Below are 22,975 nucleotides of genomic sequence, written 5' to 3'. Positions count from 1 at the left end.
GCACAGTCGTACGTGCGGTGTGGAGGTGGAGATGTCGCTCGGAACTTACTAAAAACCGCTCTCAGATCATGATAACATTTAGGTACCCCCGAGATATCTACAGGCTCCTCCTGAAACAGAGGAGAAGAAATCAAAGGAGAAAGAGCAGTGTTTAAACAATTAGAAGCACAAAAATCACTCCATTCACAAACAACATTCTTTCTCCAGTCAATAAGAGGGTTATGTTTAGTCAGCCAGGCGTGACCCAACACGATAGGAGCGGAGGGAGATTGAATCAGGAGAAACTGAAGCTTCTCGGTGTGATTTCCAGACGTGGTGAGCGAAACAGGTTCAGTAGTCGAAGAAATGTGTGTGAGAGGCGTGCCGCAGAGCGTCTCAGCCGCAATGGACTGAGCGAGAGGTACTACGGGAATCCTCCACCTCTTAGCCAGCTCAATGTCAATAAAATCACCCTCCGCTCCAGAGTCAATGAGGGCAATAACCGAGTGGCTAACTCCCCTCCACTGAATGACTGCGGGAAGAACAGTCCGGCTGTGAGAGAGGGGAACAGTAGAGCAAATGCTTACCCCACGAGAAGACAAGCTGACTGGACGACTCTTACTAAGTGGACAACCAGCCACTAAATGCTCAGGATCACCACAATAGAGACACAAATTGTTGGCCCGGCGTCGACGACGTTCCTGATTGGTGAGCCGGGCACGGCTGATCTGCATAGGCTCCTCCTGGGGCGGAGATAGAGAAGGGGGCTGGACAACATCCCTGAACACGCTAGAGGACTCCCCGTCCACGGTTTCCCTCCCGCGTCGTTGAGTACGGAGTCCCAGCCGAAAATCGACCTGAAGGGCGAGCTGTATCAGCCCGTCGAGCGTCGGAGGAAGCTCCAGAGAATAAATCTTGATATATAAATAAATCCAAAGAGCCTTGTCATTCCAGCCGCAAGATGAAGCCAATGTACGGAACTCAATGGAGTAATCAGAGACCGTCCTGCAACCCTGTTGTAAGAGGGACAACGACCGAGCTGCCTCGCTGTTAAGTGCAGACCGGTCGAAAACCTTCCTAAGCTCCTGGGAGAACAACTCAAAAGAAGCACAGCAGGCATGCTTATTGTCCCAGAGCGCCGTACCCCATTCCCAGGCGACACCCTTCAGCTGCATGACCACGAATGCTACCTTCGACTGCTCGGTGGAAAAGCAGGAGGGCTGTAGGGAGAAGGTCAGAGAACATTGTGAGAGAAATGAGCGACAGGAAGTGGGCTCACCGGCGTAGGGAACTGGAGGATTGAGACGAGGCTCCGGTCGGCGGGAAGAGACTGCGTCCGTCTCAACCGGTGCAGCACTAGCTGAAGCTGCCGCTTGTATAGACTGGGTCTGGTCAAGGTGATGAGCAATAGCAGCGAGTTGTTGGGAGAGAGTAGAGATGCCCACACGAATCTCCGCTACCTCCTGCTGCTGACGTCCTAAAAGCAATCCCTGGCTGGCGATGGCACGGCGAACATCGACCTCTTCTGCTGAGTCCATCATTGGTGGCGATGTACTGTCACGGTTCTCAGAAGGACACAGATGCAGGTGAGGATAATACAGTTTATTTGCACAAGGTTACACAGCAACAAACAATAAATCGGCAGGGCACTCCTGACAAGAAACATAGGAACCACGGCCGGCTATAACCTCCGTGAGAGAGAATGTGGCCAGGGCACACCAGACCGTAAAACTGGAAAACTCCGCTAGTCGATACTCCGTGAGAGAATAATCCAAACGTAAATCCAAAAGGAACACGAGATCCAAAAGAGAGCTGTAAGGGAAAATAAAGTCCAAACCAGCTCACGGGATGCCTCGTTCCTACGAAAGGATAGATCAAAAGTAACTACAAGCGCTACGAGCAAACATGGTACAAACAAATTACATCGCCACACGGAGAGAATGGCAAAACGAGCTGAAATAGAGGGAACACAAATGAGGAGCAGGTGAGGGAAATCAACAGCAGTAAGAGCCTTAATGGGTTACCAGACGTGAGACAAAGGCAAACGACAAAACACAGCAAACTGGATAAGAATAAACCCAAAATAAAATAAAACGACAGGCAAAGCCTGACACGCGTGATAAAAAAATTTGCCGTTAATCTATTATCAAAGTTGGGTTGGGAGCTGGGTCTATACTACGCAAGCCATGATGACTTTCACCTTGATATTTTAGCGCGGATGTATACCTAGCTGAATTGCACTGTACCGAGCGAGAACGAGATTTTTCAAATCGCGTCTTTCGCGCCACCTCATCATCTCATGACCAGGGCTTCATTCACACGATTCGCGCCGCAAGTAGGTCTGTCTCGTCTTTGCATTGACTTAACATGTAAATCACTTGCGTTTGGTCTGAACACAACATAACGTTACTGTGAAATTACCACATCAAACGTAACGTGCTAACATGGATGCAGCTTTGAAGCCGCCGGGTTGCGTCAGGGAAAATTTATTTTTAAGAAGCTTCCCAATGGAAACATAGACAAGACTAAGATTGTTTGCACCTTGTGCAATGCGGAATTGGTTTAAAAAAAAAACTTTCTCTCAACAGGTAGTGGTCTAGCTTTGAAACCCGTAAATTTGTATTGGCACCTAATGTATTATGGCTCCTGTATGACAAATCGCTTGTTGCTCCCTAACTCTTGCTTTGGATAAAAGCATCTGCTAAATGACTAAATGTAAATGTACTGTAGGAGCTCTTCCAGTCTCAAGTACCACCTAAACGCAAAGCATCCCTTGACTAATGCGGAAGTAAACACAAGTACACCTTATTGAACATAATTTATTTTCATAAATTATGAAGCTTGTTGCTCCCTAACTCTTTGTAAGTTGCTTTGGATAAAAGTATCTGCTAAATGACTAAATGTAAATGTACTGTAGGAGCTCTTCCAGTCTCAAGTACCACCTAAACGCAAAGCATCCCTTAGCTAATGCGGAAGTAAACACAAGTACATGTTATTGAACATAATTTATTTTCATCACCAATTATCATAGTAGAACAGCTTTCTCAAACAGTTTGTGATGCATTTTGGAAACTAATGGTCTAATGCGGAAACCTGGTCTAATGCGCCACCTGGCTTGAGACTTTTAGTCATTACTTGGGTAGCACACATATTATGAATGCCTTCGGCAATCTAGATTAATCTAGATAAAAAAAAATCTATGCCCACCACTAAAAATAATAAATAAATTGAATGCAAACATGTTAATTTTGCTGTGTTATTAAGAGCCAATATATGATTTTGCTGAAAAAATGCCAGAATTTTTTAGTGTAATTTTGCAAACACACCAAATAACGTGTACTAACATGTTCCTAGCATCTTTTAAAGAAGCAAAACAGAAAGATATGTGCGTGATCTTGAAAATTATCATTAGCACACAGCAGTTCTGTAAGAGCAAGTGTTAATTAGGGCTCAATCCCCAAAGACCCCTTTTGTATCCATTCTTATTACTAGTCAAGCACCGAAGGAGTTATCTGGGTTATTTGCGCATGCTCTGGTCATGGGGTTGGAGTGGGCACTTTGATGTGCTAAATATGGGCCCCGGCTTGGTTAAAGTTGTAAATTACAGTTCAGATTGTCAATTTTTTTATTTGAGGGCCCTGTAAGGGCCATACTTGGGCAATGTTACCATGTAAGTAACATTTTTGGTAGTGTTTTTGATTGAATGAAGGTTAGCCAGATGAGATTGATTATCATAGCTAAACCGTTATGAGAATAAAGAGAGTTAGAGGGTTAAATTATCAATAATTAGGACACATAAAATACTTTTCGCCCTTTTAACAGTTTCATCATGTATTTATTCTCCCCCATGACATAGGCAGACTGTAACATATTTCTGCAGTCCATTAAGGAATATTTATATTGATTTAATAATAATAATGTTTGAGAATCGCACTTACGAACATTCTTACGAACTTCCTATCATTTATCGTAAGAAAAATCTTATATTTCATCTATAGAACAGTTTTGTGAATCCGGCCCCAGGTTCAGATTGCCACTGATACACAGCTCAGACATAAAGACCCACTCCAGGATTTCGATTTTGCACAGAAGATTTGGAAACCCGAGCATACAAGCTCGGCTCCATTCTCTGAACCAATGTCAGCCTGCCAAGTCGAACGAACCAACTGAACCACGAGCAGTAGGCTGGAGAAGTATATGTCTGTTTAGTTGAAAACTTGGACGGGAACATCCCCTTGTGACAGACGGCACCACCACAGCACCCACAGAAAGCCAGAGGGCCAGAAAGTATACTATAACTGGCAAGATTCATAAGAAGAACATAATGTAAGTGACAAGATTTGGTATCATTACTTTGGCCAGCCACGTGAGACAACCTCCCATCTATTGTCCAAGGAACTTCTGCCACACTTGACTGGAATAATTTCAACAGAAGTGAACTTCCTCCTCAAAACCAAGACTGCAATGGGGCGCCTCTCCCCATGACACAGCACTACAGACATTTGCTTGGAGGCAAATCATGCCATCCCACCTGCGTTTTCATCCAGGTCTGTTGCTGATGCTGTGCCTTCTTTAACCACTCTTTGGTTGTCTTGGTGATATGTTTTGGGTCTTTGTCATGTTGAAGGCACATCCATGAGCCATCTCCATTGTTCTGGTTGAGGGGATGAGGTTCTCCTTCAAGATTTTATGGTACATGGCCCCGTCCCTTAGCCCCTCGATGCGTTGAAATCATCATGTACATGATATCATGTGTAATATAAGAAAAAGCCCAAAAGCATCATGTTTCCAACACTGAGCTTAACTGTAGACATTTATTCACTTGGCAGTTGTTTTATCCATAGCAACTTACAAGTAGGATAACATATAAACATTTTGTCAACACGCTAAGCAGTACCGTTAGTTTACAAGGCCATGCTACTAGAAGGATCAAAGCTGGAGTAAGCAAGGCATATGAAAGTGACCTATTTGTCAGATATGGTGACCCATACCCGAAATGTGACCTCTGCATTTAACCCATCCAGTGACTACACCCGGAGTAGTGGGCAGCTGCATCGCCGGGGTAGCAAGTGCGGGTAAGTTGCCTTGCTCAAGAGAGGCTTGCTCAGTCGTTACCCGCCGGCCATGAGAATCGACAAAGCAACCTTCTGGTCATGAGTCAGACTTTCTAACCATTAGGCCACGACTGCTCATAACAAGCTGACTTTAGGAGTTTTGTTATGTATATAGGAAAGGGGATCCAGCTTCCTAATTCTCAACCAGTTGTGCGAGGAATCAAAGGCATAGTTAAACAGGTCCTTGAGAGCCACATCATATTGCTCCGGGGCAAACTTCCTCAGAACAGTCCCTTGTTGACGGAGAGAGCTCAATGCTCTGAACTGGAGCATGCGTTCATAGAGTGGGCTTGAGAGAGCAGAGGCTGCCACAGGACTACAAATACAAGGAGAATTACTAAGGCAGCAAACAAGCCAGATTACAAGAGATAGCAGGTTAAGCACCTGAAACAATAATCAGGTAACAATATGGGCAGGGTCAAGACAACAGACATAAGAGGCAAGCCATGTGCTTAGACAAACAAAACATAAACACAAGTACATAGACAATTGAGTCCATACAGAAGGGCAAAACCATACAGGAGAGTCAGGGCTCCTTCACAAAACCAAGACCAAACTTGACTGATGAGACAGAACCCTGACACTGTCATTTTATTGAGCTGGCTCCTATGAACATTTGTTGAACACAAACAACTTGTGAAAAATAGTTTCAACTGGAGAAATTCAAGAATGTACTATAAAAGTAATTAAATATCAAAATGTTATTTTCTGTTTACCATTTTCTAATATTGGCATCATCCAAACAGTAAGCTTATAAATAAAGTGAGTATACAATTTTTACTATTGATGCTGACCTGTGCCAGAGAGATGGAGTGTGATTGGGAGGTCTCTGAGCTTGGTTTGTCTGCTTGCTGCGATCCATGACTTGACATACATTTGTAGCAGCTCCATGAATAAATTTTCTTGCCCAAAACACATGTCTCTTTACGCTGAAGACACTGGCAGTGGTACAAGTGACCGCAGCTACAGAAAAAATGACAATTAAAGCAAAGATGTTACTATGTTACCATCATATCCAGTGTGGCAATTCAATGTCACACTGGGCTCACTGTATACTGAATTTGCTTTGATATACCAAATAAAGTAAAGAGATTGTGTAGTGCACAGTGTGTGTTTGTGGAGTGTTTCACCTGAAAATAATAATCTCCTCTTCACTTTCCTGTGGTCTTTTGTAATGCTGTAAGCAGATATTGCAGTGGTCCAGTCGGGGGTAGAGCCCTCTACTAACAGCTTTACGAAGATGTGACAGAGACCAGTGAAGATCAGTATTCAAAAGATTGGTGGTTGTCTCCAACAATGTCTAAGGGAAAGAAAGGAGAAAATATTTAAAGATCGGGTATCATGCCTTGTCATACATTCTGACTTTTTACAGTGTTAAACATGCTGACTTCTCATGTTTAACATGGTCAACTTGTTGAAAAAACGAGTTGGACAAACGATGTGGTATTTCTGTACCTGATACACTCCCCCAGCACTCCAACTTGTTTCAGAAAGTTTTTTTATAATTCTGGATCCCTGTTAGAGCTTCTATCTGGCCTAAAAAATCAAGCCCGACCCTAACCGAGCCTGTGCACGTTGTGTCCGAGCCTGGCCCAGCCCGACACATTAACTGTGTAGTGTATTTCGGGGAAAAATATGGGTTTAACCACAGTGAAATACGTATAATTAATGGTGATTAACCATACCTATTTTTACACACTTTACCTGATGCAGTAGACCTAATAATAGCGACAAACTAAATGCACTCGTCCAGCAAGTGATCAGCAGATCGTATATCAACTCTAAGAAATTTTACTTTCCTGCCCTTGGAAACATAACACTCTTACTGTAGTGCAGTACTGCTTCAGAAATAATAACGAAATCAAGCAGTTTAAATGACGTTAATATGTGATAAGTAAACACAGAAACAATTCGAGCGTGGAGACAAAGGTGGGTTTATTAACCACATTAAAGGGAAAACAAACCGAATAACTAACAAATAACAAACGCTAACAAACAACACATGAAACGTAAAAGCAGTAAAGAAATGGAAGAAATAGACAAAGCAAAGTGTGGCAGAATTACAAACAGCTATTCACATTTGCATGAACCATCGAGGACAGCGTTTACAGCTTAAACGCAGCTATTTAGAATATAGTTTAGATACTTGCACTGGCTCCCTGACTGTGCTGGGACAAGTTCTTGTGCGTGTTGAAAAGAATTTTCAGAATCCTGATGGTTTCAAAGCAAGCGGGTGAGTCCATCTAATTCTTTATTAGAACCGGATTGGTTGACGAAGGTAGAACCAACTTAGCCGAAGCAAACTGCCGGAAGGAGCTGTCTCCGAGGCGAGAGACAGGTCTCGATGACGTGCCGGGCAGGAGCGAAATCAATGTTTCTTTGTCCTGCTCAGTAGCTCATTTGCACTTATGGTCACCTAGAAGTTTGGACTGTGATAGCCTTAGAATAAGAAAAAGATGTGTATGGTATAAAATACATTACTGTGCCATGCAACATCTTGTAAGGAATGAAAATGGAAACATTTATATATGAAACATGCAAGGATTATAAGTACATTGACCTGAAGTTTGTACAAGAATGTAAATATAAACAGAATACAACTAAGCACACATGCCTTTGAGGTTATAGTTGAGGCCGAATAAGATGGGGATCTGGAGATATAGGTGTATACCCATTTAGACCATTCTTTTGTGGTTAAGGAGAAAGAAAGACAAATTCTTCTCGCTGTGGGGAGCACTCTATCCTCCCCGTTGGGACTTCTTTTGAAGTCCAGGGGAGTGTATTGGAATCTATCCTGGTCAAATGATGGATGCTTTAAGAGAGGGCAGTTGGATCAGACTTGCTGGCGACGATTAGATTCCTGCTGAGAGGTCAAGGTGTTTGACGATGCCAAAATGGTCACCTTTGGACCGACCAGATCCTACAACTGTAATTATTATATTGTTTGTTTATTCATAATGGAATCGTCGCAAATGGATCCGAATGAAGAAACGTAAAAAAAAGGTAAACAATGATGAACACAGAAAATTAACAAGAATTAACTTAGGCGAGCAGCATGCCACTTAATGATGCCGGACATGCAGTAATACTCTTTGAAATATGATGTATGCAATACCACTGATATGCACTCAAGATTAATAGGAGACTGACATTTAAAATGTCAGGGCACAGCAGTTAGGACACATTGCTCACCCAAGTAATGCAGGTTCGAGCCTAGGCTTTGATCTGTTTATTTTTCACCGTAGTGAACATCTCGAGAAACTACAGGTAATATTTGTACTGTAAGAATTCTGTGTTCAGTTTAGTCATGTCTGTTGCAGTGTAAATCCCATGTAATTATGTTTGTGTACAGTAAATACAGCATAGACATAAATATATACTCACATGCAACTGAAACAAAAGAATACAGATGACTACAGGTAATATTTGTACTGTAAGAATTCTGTGTTCAGTTTAGTCATGTCTATCATTCAAAGTCTGTTGAAGAGTTTAAATCCCATGTAATTATTTTTGTGTACAGTAAATACAGCATAGACATACTCACATGCAACTAAAACAAAATAATACAGATGACAGCATCCAGATCTCTTATATTCGCTGCAAATAGTTCCTAGTCAGGGAGCTGTCAATCAAAATCTCACTGGCCACTGAATGTACAGTGCCCTTAAATCCTTCCCACAACCCTCACGCAGGGAATTCAGAAACCATAATTTACAAAAAAACAAAACTTAGAAAACTGTTAAGAAAAAGGCAGGTTGTTTGAAAACATGTTACATTCTTGCAATAAAGTTTATTGTTTTTATTACGAAAGTGTTTTTCTTCTTTCTCATTAAACATTTTGTAAGTGTCTTAAAAGTCGTGTTCATTCTTAGTGGCACAAAAATTATTCCATAAAAACCCTGATCTCATGTGTGTCATGCTCTCAATGGTTCCCTGGTCTTGTGTTTCATTAACCGATCCAATATCTGTATATTTATTACACACTATATAATGTATATACCTGTGGCTCAGTGTTTAGAGCATGGCGCTAGCAACACCAAGGTCATGGGTTCAATCCTAGCGATTGCACAGATTTAGAAATGAATGTATAATATGCATCAACTCATGTACGAATGTATATGCAATGTAAGCTGCCCATCACCAGGGCAAAGATCCCGACCCGTTAGTCTGCGATTTCATCATTTTGAAGTAAAGGATTTGGTAATCTGTGAATCTTGCAAAAAGGGGAAGCTACAGTATGAAGGCCACACGATTCGTATTTTCTGAGGAATACTGCCCTGAGGTTTTAATACTCCGTGCTGAATATAAGATGTTGCTTTACAAATGTGAATTCAAGCCTGCGCTTCTCTACCCTCTTAGACTGTGGATGACACTCCAAAATGGTGAGAGGAAATGGCATCTGTTTTGGAAGCTTGGACTGACAGTAGGTTCAGTGGTCTTCATTCTACTGTGTGCAGTCTTGAGTATTCTTGGCCACCCGGTGCTCGATTATATTATGTTAAGGATGTCCCGGGCTTTAAGCACTATGGATTTATGATTTGATTGCTCGTCCGGCAATTTCTCAAACCTGTTCTCTATAAAGTCCCTTTTGTTTGAACTTTAAAGCTCACTTTATTTACAGTATGTGAATTTTGGACATAATGTTTATGTTTTCGGCTGGGCTGTGTATGATGGGATCTCAAAAGCCTGGTCAAGTTTATTAGAATTCACGAACATGTCCCGTATAAGTAATAAGGTGGCATCTTGTGGTGCGCTGAAATTTACCATTTGGAATGTCGTGGGGGACTGAACATTGAAGATAAATAAGTTTCTAAATGATTACAAGCATAGCCTTTATTCAGGAGACACATCTCAGACATTTAGATTATCTAAAGATTAGGAAGGGTTGGGTAGGTCAGCTTTATTACTCTTGTTTCAGCAATTATTTTCTGAAAATGTACCGATCCTCTGGTCTCAAGACACTGGTCCTGAAACTGTTGAGGAGACATGGAAAGTTGCCCTGAACAGGGTTTACTCACCCTCTGTTACTATTAATTCTGCCGGCGGCTTGTTTGTATCCTTACAATTGCACTTGGTCTCAATATTAGTGTATTTTATTATCGTTACTTATCACTGTCGTTTCTAACTTATCCTGATATCTCAATAACCCTGTTCTTGTGATTTACTTGAAGATTCTTAACCAAAGTTAACTTAACGCCGTTAGCATAGCTTTAGCGTGTTAGCTTGCTTTCGGTTTACATTGTGGAATATCATCTTTCCTCAAGTTTGTCTTATGTGCTAACTGTTTCTCTTTTTAAGCGTATCTACTACTATTCACCAGGCAACCTTGGTAAGTCGGAATTGCTCTTCAAACCCAGTGAGTTATGGCTTATTTTCCTATTATTTTTACTTGCATCTCATGTCATATATCTGAGGACAGTAAGAGTGTAAGGTCCGTAGAAAAACTTTGGATGTAAGCAACGTAAGTGCACACAGCTCAGTTCTGTTTGAAAATCCGTCACAGCTGGGAAATTGCGTGACTTTGAGACCATGTAGTCGCAGGACAAAACATCACTCAAACGTTCCGATTACGGTCTCAAACAGGTTTGCCCCGCTCAGTGATGCACCGACTGAGAAACCAGCTGAAAGTGCCCTAGTTATCGGTGATTCTATTGAGGCACCAGCCACCTTAGCCAAATGTTTACCGGGAGCTAGAGCGCCAGACAGCAAGTCAAATTTAAATGTGCTGGCTAAGGCTAATTGTAAATTCAGTAAGACTATTCACGTCGGCACCAATGATGTTCGACTCCGTTAATCGGAGAACACCAAAGTTAATATTAAAATGGTGTGTGAGCTCGCACGCACGATGTCAGACTCTTTAATATTCTCTGGTCCCCTCACCGTTTATCGTGGTGATGAGATTTATAGAAGATTATCATAACTAAATGGCTGGTTTTCTGAGTGGTGCCTGCAGAATGATATAGTTTTTATTAATAACTGAAGGATAGTATTCGAAAAAACACCAGCATAACCCTAGGTTTTTATTTAACACAGACACTAAATTAACAAAAAATAAATTGTCAGCAACTTCAGACTCTGGATATCAGCGATGAATTTGTAAACTACTTCACAAATAAAATCCAACATATTAGAGAAAAATTATAACAATGTAACCAGAAGTGAAACCCGCTGAACAAACTAACTACTGAGAAATCGCAATTATATTGTACCGTAGATCATGATGAACTGTCTAAAATCATTAGATCATCTAAATCAACAACATGCATGCTAGACCCTATACCTAGTAAACTACTGAAAGATAATATACCAGAAATTATCGATCCTCTTATTAGTATTATTAACTCATCACTGACATTAGGACCCTTGTCAAAAAACCCAACTCAACCCTAGAGAACTAGGGAATTACAGGCCTATATCGGATCTACCTTTCATGTCTAAGGTTCTGGAAAAAGAAGTTTCAACTCAATTATGCTCCTACCTCCAAAGGAATGTCATCAATGAATAATTCCAGTCTGAATTTAGAGCATGTCACAGTACAGGCACTGCTTTGAACAGAGTTACAAATGATCTGCTTTTTGTGTCTGACCGAGGTTGTATCTTGGTATTGGTTTTGCTAGACCTTAGTCCTGCATTCGACACCATGGACCACAGCACAGTCCTACATAGACTCGAAAATGACGTCGGCATCAACAGAATAGAATTTAAATGGTTTAAGTCTATTTAACCGACCGTTTTCAATTTGTAGCAATAAACAATGAGGTGTCACACTCTTTTTTAGAATATCCTGGGCATACAACCTTAGTTGAACATGATATTGTGCTAAAACCTGATGCTGTTGTTAGAATAATTATTTACAGGGTTCCAGAACATCGCCAAGGGCTCAAAATATAAGAGATATGTGACACGCCATGGTAAAGCACATGTATAGTAAATGTGACCTATGTAAATATAGTAAATATTTGAATTCATATTTAGCATATTACATCAACCTGATATTAATGCAAATTGATACTAATGCTAGCATGCACACACAGTACCTGTTCATAGTTGAAGGTATCCAGCATTCCTATTATGAGAGTCTTGATCTCAGACAAATTTCCTTTCCCATATACAGGATCCTGTGTAAAGCAAACATATAAATAAATAAATATTTTCTATCATAACCATTGATAAATCATATGGTCTCTCTGCAGGTTTCCACTAATAAGAAAATATGGTGACATTTACATAAAGTATGTGTGTTACCGTCAACCAACTCTTCACATACCGTACAGTAAATGCACAGCATCATATTTCAGTTACCGTATCACTTCCTTTTGATAGTAGTTTTTGAACATCCTGTATGGGGGATATTGCACCTACATGTAAATTAATTGTCATTTAAGGTGGCATGAATTAAAATCACAATTTTAACCCGAGCTTTATAAGAGGGAATAGTATTCCCGCGAACATCATGTAAGTTTCAGAACTGAAAACACTCTTGTAACTGAGATTACATCTGTTATTGACACCAGGTCCAGCGAATGCCAGACTCTGGAATGCACCTATATATGACGACATGTATAGGTTGAATATCGCCTCCACAGACTAATTCTCTAGCCCCGCCTAGATAGATAGAGCGAGTAAGCAATAAACAAACATGCCGTTAAAGATAGCAAAATTTTGTGCCATTCCTGGTTGTGGAAGAATACAGCCGCTGCATTACATTCCTTCAGATTCCGATATTAGGTGATTTTTTGGGTGTGCTTTGCGCTCTGCAACAGAGCAGCTCCCATACCATACTGTGACACAGTTGGTCAGCATGCTCTCTATTGCGCAGCAGAAGAAGTTCACCAGAATAGCCGGGGACAGCTGGTTCTTCTGCAGTCTACTCAGGAAGAAAAGGCGATGGTGAGCCTTCTTGACCAGCCTGGAGCTGTTGGTTATTCAGGAGGGGTCCGCCAATATGTGGATCCCCAGGAATTTTAAGATGGAGAAATGCTCAACAACCATCCCATTGATGTGGATGGGGTCATGTGTGCCTCTTGACTCTTTCCTGAAGTCTACAATGAGCTCCTTAGTTTTGGTGGTGTTAAGGAGCAAGTTATTGTCTGTGCATCATGTGGCCAGGTGCTGGATCTTCTCTCTGTAGGAAGTCTCATCGTTGTTGCTGCTGAGACTGATCACCGTAGTATCATCAGTAAACTTGTCGATGGATTTAGATCCGTTCACAGGCCTGCAGTCGGAGGTGAAGAGGAAGAAGAGGACGGGGCTTAGCACACAGCCCTGTGGTACACAAGTGTTGATTGTGATGGTGTGGAGCAGATGGAGCCTGATCAAACATGCTGAGGACTGTTTGTCAGAAAGTCCATAATCCAGTTGCATAGGGAGGTGTTAATCCCCGGGTCTCCAAATTTAGCTATTAACTTTGAAGGGATGACAGTATTAAGGGGCAACACTGCCTATAGTCGACTGACAGTGTTGGGTAAATTACTTTGGAAATGTAATAGGTTACAGATTACAAGTTACTCTATTTAAAATGTCATAAGTAGTGTTACTATTTAATAACTTTATAAAAGTAAAGTAACTGATTACATTTGATTACTTTTTCCTTTCTTTCTACATGTCAAACGATTATGTGAGAACAGTTTATAATTTTCATATATTTAAACCAAGTGGGTTTAACTTTACAGTAGTACTCAATCTTAATTAGTATCAGACTTTCAAAATCTTTCAACGCTTGATATGACATTATAATAAACGATAAACTAATATAGACTGATTTGTCCACTAGTTGGCGCTTTATGACAACATTCATCATAGGAAAAGTTTCAAACCTTCGAGAAGATTTGATAAACAAATGTAAATGTTTAAATATGATAAAATAGTCTTAAAATTCTACCTGTCTATGCGCTTAACTGCAGGTGACAAACAATTGGTTCTGAAAAAAGGTCTTGTTTTATACATTGTTGTGATGAATCGTTCATTCTTGCTGTGAACGGATTTGAAATAATCCAGCGCTGTCTCAAATAATAGACAGATATGACGTTCCTGAACTCATCCGCGGTTAGTTTTATTTTAAACGTCTAAAATGTCAAATTGTTCGTCTTCAGGATAAAAAAAATCTGTCATAGCTAACAGCGAATCGTAGTGGTGAGCTACTGTTGAGTGTGTATGGGTAAAAAAATTCTGTGGAATTTGTTATGATTGGAGATGAACATCTTTAATAAACTACTGAACATGAACCAAGGAATTATTTAATGATGATGCCGCATTTTGGTGGATTTCTAATCCGTGTATCATTTGTTCTTTTCATATTCAATTGAGATTCCAAAATCGGAAAATTAAAAAAACGGTTCGTTATTTCGTTATTTGTTTATAAATGTTATACCAAAAAACAAATAACGGGTAATTTTTCGTACTTTTGATTTAATGCTCAGATCAAAAATAGGAAATGAAATAAAGGGGGCATGACCAATTTTGATTTTGATATTTAATTTGTTTGATTTGCGTGAACCGGAAGTTATCTTTGTGTGTGTGTGTGCGTGTGTGTGTGTTGCACTTGGAAGTTTACCGCAATTGCAAAAAGTTAAAAGAAGCCTGAAAAACCTCAATATTGCAGAGATTGACTCAGTATTTTATTTTAGTAATTTTGTATCGACACCATGGCCACACTGGAATCATATGCTGATTTAATTAAAGACTTATTTTAAACTGTCAAGCAGTGTTGGGTAAGTTACTCTGAAAAAGTAATTAATTACTAGTTACTCATTACATATTCAATAGTGTAATTAGAATACTGTCCAAATTACTCTGTCCAAAAAGTATTTAGTTACTCATTACTAATTAATTTTTATATCCTACATCAACCTTGATTAGTTACGTGATTCAAGGATAGACATGAAATGGCTTATTTAATTCATTCAAATAAATAATATTATTAACTCACCAAAGTATTACAAATGTGAGAATTATACATTAAGACACATATTTTAAAGTAAGACTTTGAATTTTGATGTCAATTAAACTATGGCACACGCATATATTTCACAAAGTATTTAGTTTAATTACATCAAAAGTAACTGTAATTAAATTACAGAAAACATATGAGTAATCCTTTACTTTACTTTTTCAAGGGAAAAGTAATTAAATTACAGTTACTAATTACTTAGTAACTAGTTACACCAAACACTGCTGTCAAGACACATAAAGAGATTTCCAATACGCTGCAGAAGATGGGTATCCATATGGGGTTATTTTAATGACTAATGTTGCGAGCGCATTATTACAAGGAGAGAGCGCATTCTTGTAATACGAGCGCGCGAATCTCTACGCTCGCACGCCGATTTCCTTTGCTCATGAACAAAACTGGACGCGCGCTTTCAATTATAGCTGTGTTGTCAGGGATTGTAAACTGTCAAAAGTAGTCAACCAATCAGGACAATGAAAATGCGACCTCTTACATGGCATCTTAGTGGTTGACTACTGACAACACAGCTGAAACTCTCGAGAGCAAGAGAACCAATGGATGCATGGACGCACGGCACGCATTCAATCGAGAGGAGGGACAATTCATGAGAGAACAGCGTATAATTGAAAGCGTGCGTCCAGTTTTGTGCATGAGCAAAGGAAATTGGCGTGCAAGCTTTCGTATTACAAGAATGCGCTCTCGCCTTGTAATAATGCGCTCGCAACATTAGTCATTAAAATAACCCCATATGGATACCCATCTTCTGCAGCGTAGTGGAAATCGTAGTGGAAATTTCCAGTGCGGTCATGGTGTCGATACGAAATTACAAAAAAAAATACTGAGTCAATCACTGCAAGATTGAGGTTTTTCAGGCACATTCACAAACAAACACACACGAAACTAACTTCCGGTTCACGCAAATCGAACAAATTAAATATCAAAATCAAAATCGGTCGTGCCCCCTTTATTTCATTTCCTATTTTTGATCTGAGCATTAAATCAAAAGTACAAAAAATTACCCGTTATTTGTTTTTTGGTATTACATTTATAAACGAATAACGAAATAACAAACCGTTTTTTAATTTTCCGATTTTGGAATCTCAATTGAATATGAAAAGAACTAATGATACACGGATTATTTCTTCACATAGCATCTTATTGCAGCAATTTCTTTACTCAATGACTAAGAAAACGCTGCACATCTCATGTGAACCACAACAGCTTTTACACAGAAGACATTCTAAATTTGACACCAATGATGATATTAGTTACAATGAAGTCATAAAAACCTTGATCAAATGGAAATTTTTTTGTCTACAAAAGAAGAACTGCTCACCTGTAGGATGCGTTGAATGATAACAGGTGGTGCAATAAAACTTGACATCCTGTTTAAAACGTCCATGGTGAGCTCTTTCAGCACTAAGAAAGGAGAGAACATTAGGACTGCTTGAGAGCTGTTCTGAAATTTCTCTGGATAAACAGTGTTATGTCAATGTTAGAGTTAGCATGTATTTGTATCTCACTTTTAGAAATGTGTCTGTCATCTGGACTTTTATGAAGTTTCTGTGGTGACATCATTGCCTCCAGTAGATAAAACCAAAGAGTCTAAACACATAGATGTGTGCACAAACACATACACGGGGAGAAAAGCAACATAAAAAACTGGCCAATTGTAGATAAATATATCAAGTTATTAAGCAAGACAACTTAGCTTGTAATACTACAGACTTACACTAACACACATACCTCTCTCTGTTGCAGGTTGAGGCTGTAAGAGCTTCTCTGACAAAAAGCAATGACGTCATTCAGAACTTCCTCCACTATTTGAAACGGGTTCTGGACTTCACTAGCGTTTTTCTCAAAGCTGGGCTTATCTGCTGCTGGGCCTTTCAGGAAAAGCTTTTGCATTTTTTCCTTGAGGGTCTGAAAAGCAGTATCAAAGAGATCAACACCACAGACCAAATAACTGTGTGGTTCTTAAGTGAGTAAATTATGAGAGAACTATAGGTGTTTTCACACCTAGCTTCTTCAAAACCTAGTGCATTTTGTCAATATTCTAATATCGGCATATTTGCATATGACCAAACATTTTACTGAATCGAGATCAGGCATAGGTCTTTACACTAACTGCATATAACGTATTAATCAGACAAAAAGACATCTAACAATTTTTCATTGGAATGCTAATTGTGCACTCAATGTTATTATTGAAAATTCTTTGACAAACGACATGTTTGTAATTTATCGAAAGTATATCTAGCTCATCTTTTGTAAGATATATGTTTACGTATGTGTCTGTATATGTGTATGTATTTACTTTTTACTTTACCTCCTGTATTTAATAGTACTATTATGTAATATATATTTCCGTGTGTGTTCAACATATTTTGTCTTTTTGTTTCGATTTTTTTTCTTGTAGAGCTGCTTTGATGCAATGCATATGGTAAAAAGCACTATAAAAAGGTTTATTCACTTGACTTGAATTAATGGGAAGATATCAAAATTAAATCTTACTTGTCACCGTTTTGGTGTCTGCAGTTTCTTAGTACATTCTTACAACGCAAATGTCTTAAGCACTTATGCTTTTTAAGTCAAATTATTTTTAAACATGTACATCCGTGCCATAACAGTAATTTGCAGTCCTCACTCACATTCCTCACTATTCTGCCTGAAAGTTACTTATATAAAGATCATTATTTTGACTCTAAGTCATTGATGCCCTCTGTCGGTTGGTCATACCAACTGTTGAAGAGTTTTTATGGTGTTTTGCATTATGGGTGAAGTGAAGAACCAGAGGGTGAAGTAGTAAACTAAAGTTTTCTGTGAACAACATACGTATTTAGATTCAAGGATGTACTACTACTGTAGTCTCATGTCTGTAATGTGAAGACCAGCATAGCTTATAGATATACAGTGCATAGGTCTGTAACAGTTGCAAGTTCTGAACATGTGCACATGTCCAAATATGGGGAACGGAAACTAATGTAGTGAAAATGCTTAGACTGACATATGCAGAGAATGAAAAACAGCACCAGTGAGGCATTAGGCATGCTCAAAGTAACATATGGGAGACATGAGCTCAAGACAAGATTATTTATTTGCTTTATAGACCAACTCGGCTTTAGTGTCTCTGCTAATAAAGTCTTTTTATCTTATCTTTTTGCAATGATCCCACGGCTTTAAGAGTGATTCTTCATTTATCTACAGCCAAAGCCAAAACACAACATGAATTGGCTAGTTGGTTGTAAAGGGCAAATGGGCCCAATTCTGTTATAAATCATATAAATCTTATAATTGCTTTATATCTAACATAACATAATTTTCATTTCAAATTCTTAACTGTTAATCTAAGAGACTCTTTAATGCAGCTGACAGGGCCATGAATCCATGAATGGTATATCTGCAAGGTATAATTTTAATTTAGCATTTAAATTTTGCCAGAGATCAGAACTTACATCTTAACGCAGTTTGAAAAGCACAAGCAGTTTGTCCCTTTAGTTCGGTTGTTTTAACTTTGATTATTATTTAGCAGAATGTTTTTATTTTTTATTTACATAGATGGATTTAACAGTGTTTGCATACTATTTACAAGAACCGCTTGTAACCGCTGGTCACAGAACGGGAAATATTAGAAACACACTCTATATGAGCTGTTTTTATTCAGAGCGTTAAATGGAAAATGCGGAGTGGAATTGGGGACATTTAGCAGTGTAATAACATGAATCCACTCTGCATCACTTCTGCTACCGTTCAATTACGGCTACCAAAGGGCGCCAGCTTTTGAGGGCAAATGGGCACTGGCTAAAGTGCCATCCCCGTGAATGCATTCCGGTTCCTGTCGGTCCAGGAGTTTCAAAGGAGAAATAACTGAAATATGGGAATGTCAAGGGAGAAATAATAAAACGGGAGGATGGCGTGAGATGGGTGTGAAAAACAGGAGACTCACGTGAAAAACGGGAGTGTTGACAAGAATGCTGTTATACTTGGAGTGGATTGTTACACTTGGAGTGGATTCACATGAACAGACCAATAAAGCAAGATGTAAATGATGGGTAGTGACACACAGAGCTGGGTAGATTACTTATGAATTAAAATCAGTTACCAACTACAAACTACAAGACAAAATTTGTAATCAGTAATATAATCTCTTAGATTACACATTCTTGGTAACGAGATAAAACTTCTTTTGGATACATTTAGATTACTTTGACATCAATCTTATTTGATGTCAAATATATAGTATCTTGTACTTATTTGACAAACACAAAGAAGAGAAAATATATTCTATTTTTATTACAAACAAGAGCCCCATACATCAACAAGTATGGCAGACAAAATACTATAACTGCTGTAACTGGCTGGCAGTTTTTACTGTCAGTAACACAATAGTTTATCCATTAGTTTCCTTGAAAATATAATACCATCTATAAGGGGTGTGACAACATCTCAAGCCAGAAGATCTCGCAAGATTAAAATGTGACAAGATTTCTAATTTAGATGAAAAGGCGTCTCGTGATATCAGCATGATGGAGTATGGTGGTGAACACCTATTTTGCCATTTTCAAATAATTAACATAAATATTGTCTTTTTTATAAAAATTATTTCCTCAAGAGGATTTCTTAAAAATTGTGTAAAAATTGTTTTGTTCGTGTGAAACCAATCTTGTGTTTCAACTTGGCGAGTAAGTGTCTCATCACACTCCTAGTGTCTATGCATCCAGTGGTCAAATGTTCCAATGCCGCTCTATTTTGCATCTCCATGTGATTCCAAACTCCTTTCCCTCTCTGCCAGAAAAAAACTTAAAGGATTACAAAGATATATCAGTTTTAAATATGTATGTTAAAAACATTTTCGTAGAAAAATGTAGGACAATAATGAACTGTTAACAACTTGCTGCCATTCAATGAATATAATGTAATAATCTAATCCATTCAAAAAGTAACTGTAGTCTGATAACAAGTATTTTAAAATGTAATTTACTCAAATTACAAGTAATTCCTTTTGGAATCTGATTACACAGTGAAAATCAGCATTTTTTTTTGTCTTTTGTAAGACAAGCAGTTTTAATTGCTCCAATGTGCAGTGGAGAGGTCAAACTGATAAAATAATAAGATGCGCTGGAAATAGATGAGAGTCACTGGGAACTCTATCTGGGGACATTACAGATGCACTGACCGCAATGTTCTTGGCTGATTCAGTGTGACCTCTGCTATTGTCCTACAAAACCCCATACCATCACTTGCCAATACTTGAGTGGGTAATTACCAAATATTTCATGAAATATATTCAGAGCAGAATATCTGTGCAAGCGCACAGCTATGGTTGGCGGATTTGCATAACAAACACAAAGTTCTTCATTTGCTTAAAGTAATGTTATAAAAGAACACACAGCCCGTGTCTCCATTCTCTTATTCAAGAGTTCACCTAAGCTGATAATAAAGTGGGATGGCTGGTAAGCGTATTTGGCGTGCTGTCCCGGGGAGTGAGCTCCGATCTTTCCTGTAGCTCAGTGGTAAGAGCATCTTAGTGTCTACGGATTCCCCAGGTCATGAAATTAGAAATAAATCTTAATATCTTTTGAAATGTATTGTATATCAGCAGCAAATATGTTATGCTTCATTGAATTACTGTCCCAAGCGTACCCGGGAAGCTACAAGACAGCGCCACCTAGCGTTCATGTGATGTAATGCTTTTTATATAATTGTTTATAACTCATGAACTTTTTGTCTGAAATTAATTTTCGGACAGTAATTGTTTCTCCTGGTCTGTGCCGATTCCATTTTCTAACATCCGGTTCAGAACTTATTGTATATCATATGGAGAAAAAATGTTGCTGCTCATTTGACATATGCTATTTCTTCCGAGCTCTGTTTGTATGATCTTTGGACTGAGCTGTACTGAAATGGTCAACTGATTTTTAATTCTGGGCCAATATTTTTTAGATATGCCTCTTTAAAGTTGACTGTGCCTGTGACATTGTGTATTTCTCTTATTTAACTATTTTGATTGTATGTAACGTTTTGTGCATTACTATACATTTTTTTTTAAATATATTTATATTTTATAATATTTATTGTTACTTATGATATCTGTTTCTCTTGTACCTAGTATTTGTGTTATTCTTGTTCTAGGCTCTCATTTCAGTCCCTTCGGGGATGTTTCCATGTTAAAGTTTGAAGCTGTAAAAGCAGTCTTCTGCAGCCTCAGTTCTTGGGAGCACGTCAACTGAGTGATACAACCTGATAAAGCACAAGCCTCAAGTCTCTGTGGCTTCTAACATCTCTTTCTCTTGTACACTGTATTTCTGTCATTTTTGCGCATATTTTAGCAGTGGCCCACATCGATACTTGCATCTCTAAAAGCTCTCCTTCAGGAACCAGTTGTGCCACAACCTGATAAAGTGCACACCACGAGACAACAAGGTCATGGGGTCGCCTTTGGATGCTTGGCACCATATTGCTGCTTGCAGCAATATTTCTAGTTATTTTTGTCAAGACGTCAAATATTTGCTCTCCTCCAAGTGGATATTAAGTATTTAAATTAGCCTTTCAGTTACAGTGTACAAACCTCAACAACTGTCACAATCATCAAACTACTTCAGATAAAAAGATAAACTGTAATGCATGCTGGGAGTCTGATATTTATTGAACAGAAATTAGTATTTTCTCTTCATTGATTTAAGTATAGAAGTACTAATTTAATGACACACTGTACTAGAATACAATATTCAGACATTAGTGACACAACACAATTGAAAACAATTTAAGAGTTTATGTCCAAAATTAGATTTTTGAAATGTGCATTACAATTAATATTAATCAAACTGTTTGTTTTGATTTGGCCATAATAACTTGAAAAATACAGCTAGCAAACACAATAAGATATGATAACATAATTAAATCTATTTAGATAACCACACAATGATTACAATAAATGTTACCTGATCCTAATGGATTATGGTTTTCATTGCCTCAACAAACGTATTTTAATACACTATTATAACAGACAATGAACTCTGAACCACAAAACATAGTCAAGAGCCCAACTTAATCAAACACTGATCACAATAATGGTTATTTGTTGAAATGTAATAATTTTTTTAACCAAGCCATAGATATAAATTTAAGAAAAACTAATAAAATTGCTTGTATTCAGTTTACATAATTTTTTAACCACTGCACTTGTTGCTTCTTTAATTAATATTAACCAAATTCATTTTCCAATTTTTTTTAATTATCTACTCTTATGCTTTTTATTGTCCTAATGCTTGACCCAATTATTCCATTGTTTACCCAACTTGTAAGTCGCTTTGGATAAAAGCGTCTGTTAAATGACTAAATGATCTCATTTTATGATGATCATTTCAAAAAGTTAGGGGGCACAGTGGCAGAAGTGGCCTGGTGTGGTGTTCTGTGTAAGCCTCTAGAGGGAGCGCTAGAATGTAAGTGAAGGGAGTAGCACATGTGTGGGGAATAAAGAAAGTTACCCTGAGTTCGACACGGAGTGTATTTACTTTTATTTGACATTCCACATATTGGCGACGAGGATGGCTTTGAGTCTGAGCCAACCTGCCCCGTTCCTGCAAACACCGGGTGAACCACCGATCCCATTCACAGCGTGGATCAAAACTTTCGACAATTTCTTGCTAGCCGTGGGCGAGGAGCTGCCTAATGCTAGGAAGCGCGCTCTTCTGATACACTGCCTGGGAACCGAAGGGCAAAGATTGTTCTACACCCTGAACGTGAGTGATCAGGGAGACGATACATACACTTCTGCTTTGAGTGCTATACGGGATTTTTTTGCCCCTAAAGTTAATGTGGTTGCTGAACGTTACCGCTTTCGCCAACGGAGCCAACGCGTGGGCGAGACTACAGACCAGTATGTTGCTACACTACGTGAACTGTCTGCCACCTGCGAATTCGCCGCGATGGA

The 22,975-nt window shown here is 38.9% G+C and overlaps 1 protein-coding gene across 1 annotated transcript in view; it reads right to left on the bottom strand.

Annotated features, from left to right (window-relative positions):
* The window catches only part of vps8 (VPS8 subunit of CORVET complex), a 219,927-nt gene that overhangs the window by 4,207 nt on the left and 192,745 nt on the right, over positions 1 to 22,975 (bottom strand). Inside the window, exons 37-42 of the mRNA XM_056731464.1 lie at positions 16,789 to 16,965; positions 16,566 to 16,647; positions 16,379 to 16,461; positions 12,131 to 12,211; positions 6,224 to 6,393; positions 5,888 to 6,056 (exon numbers count right to left, since the gene is read on the bottom strand). Of these exons, the coding sequence (XP_056587442.1) occupies positions 5,888 to 6,056; positions 6,224 to 6,393; positions 12,131 to 12,211; positions 16,379 to 16,461; positions 16,566 to 16,647; positions 16,789 to 16,965 (762 nt within the window). The remainder of the gene's footprint in view (positions 1 to 5,887; positions 6,057 to 6,223; positions 6,394 to 12,130; positions 12,212 to 16,378; positions 16,462 to 16,565; positions 16,648 to 16,788; positions 16,966 to 22,975) is intronic.

The sequence above is a fragment of the Triplophysa dalaica genome, chromosome 2, assembly GCF_015846415.1.
Source record: "Triplophysa dalaica isolate WHDGS20190420 chromosome 2, ASM1584641v1, whole genome shotgun sequence".
NCBI classification, from domain to species: Eukaryota; Metazoa; Chordata; class Actinopteri; order Cypriniformes; family Nemacheilidae; genus Triplophysa; species Triplophysa dalaica.
This window is presented reverse-complemented; position numbering and strand designations above follow the sequence as displayed.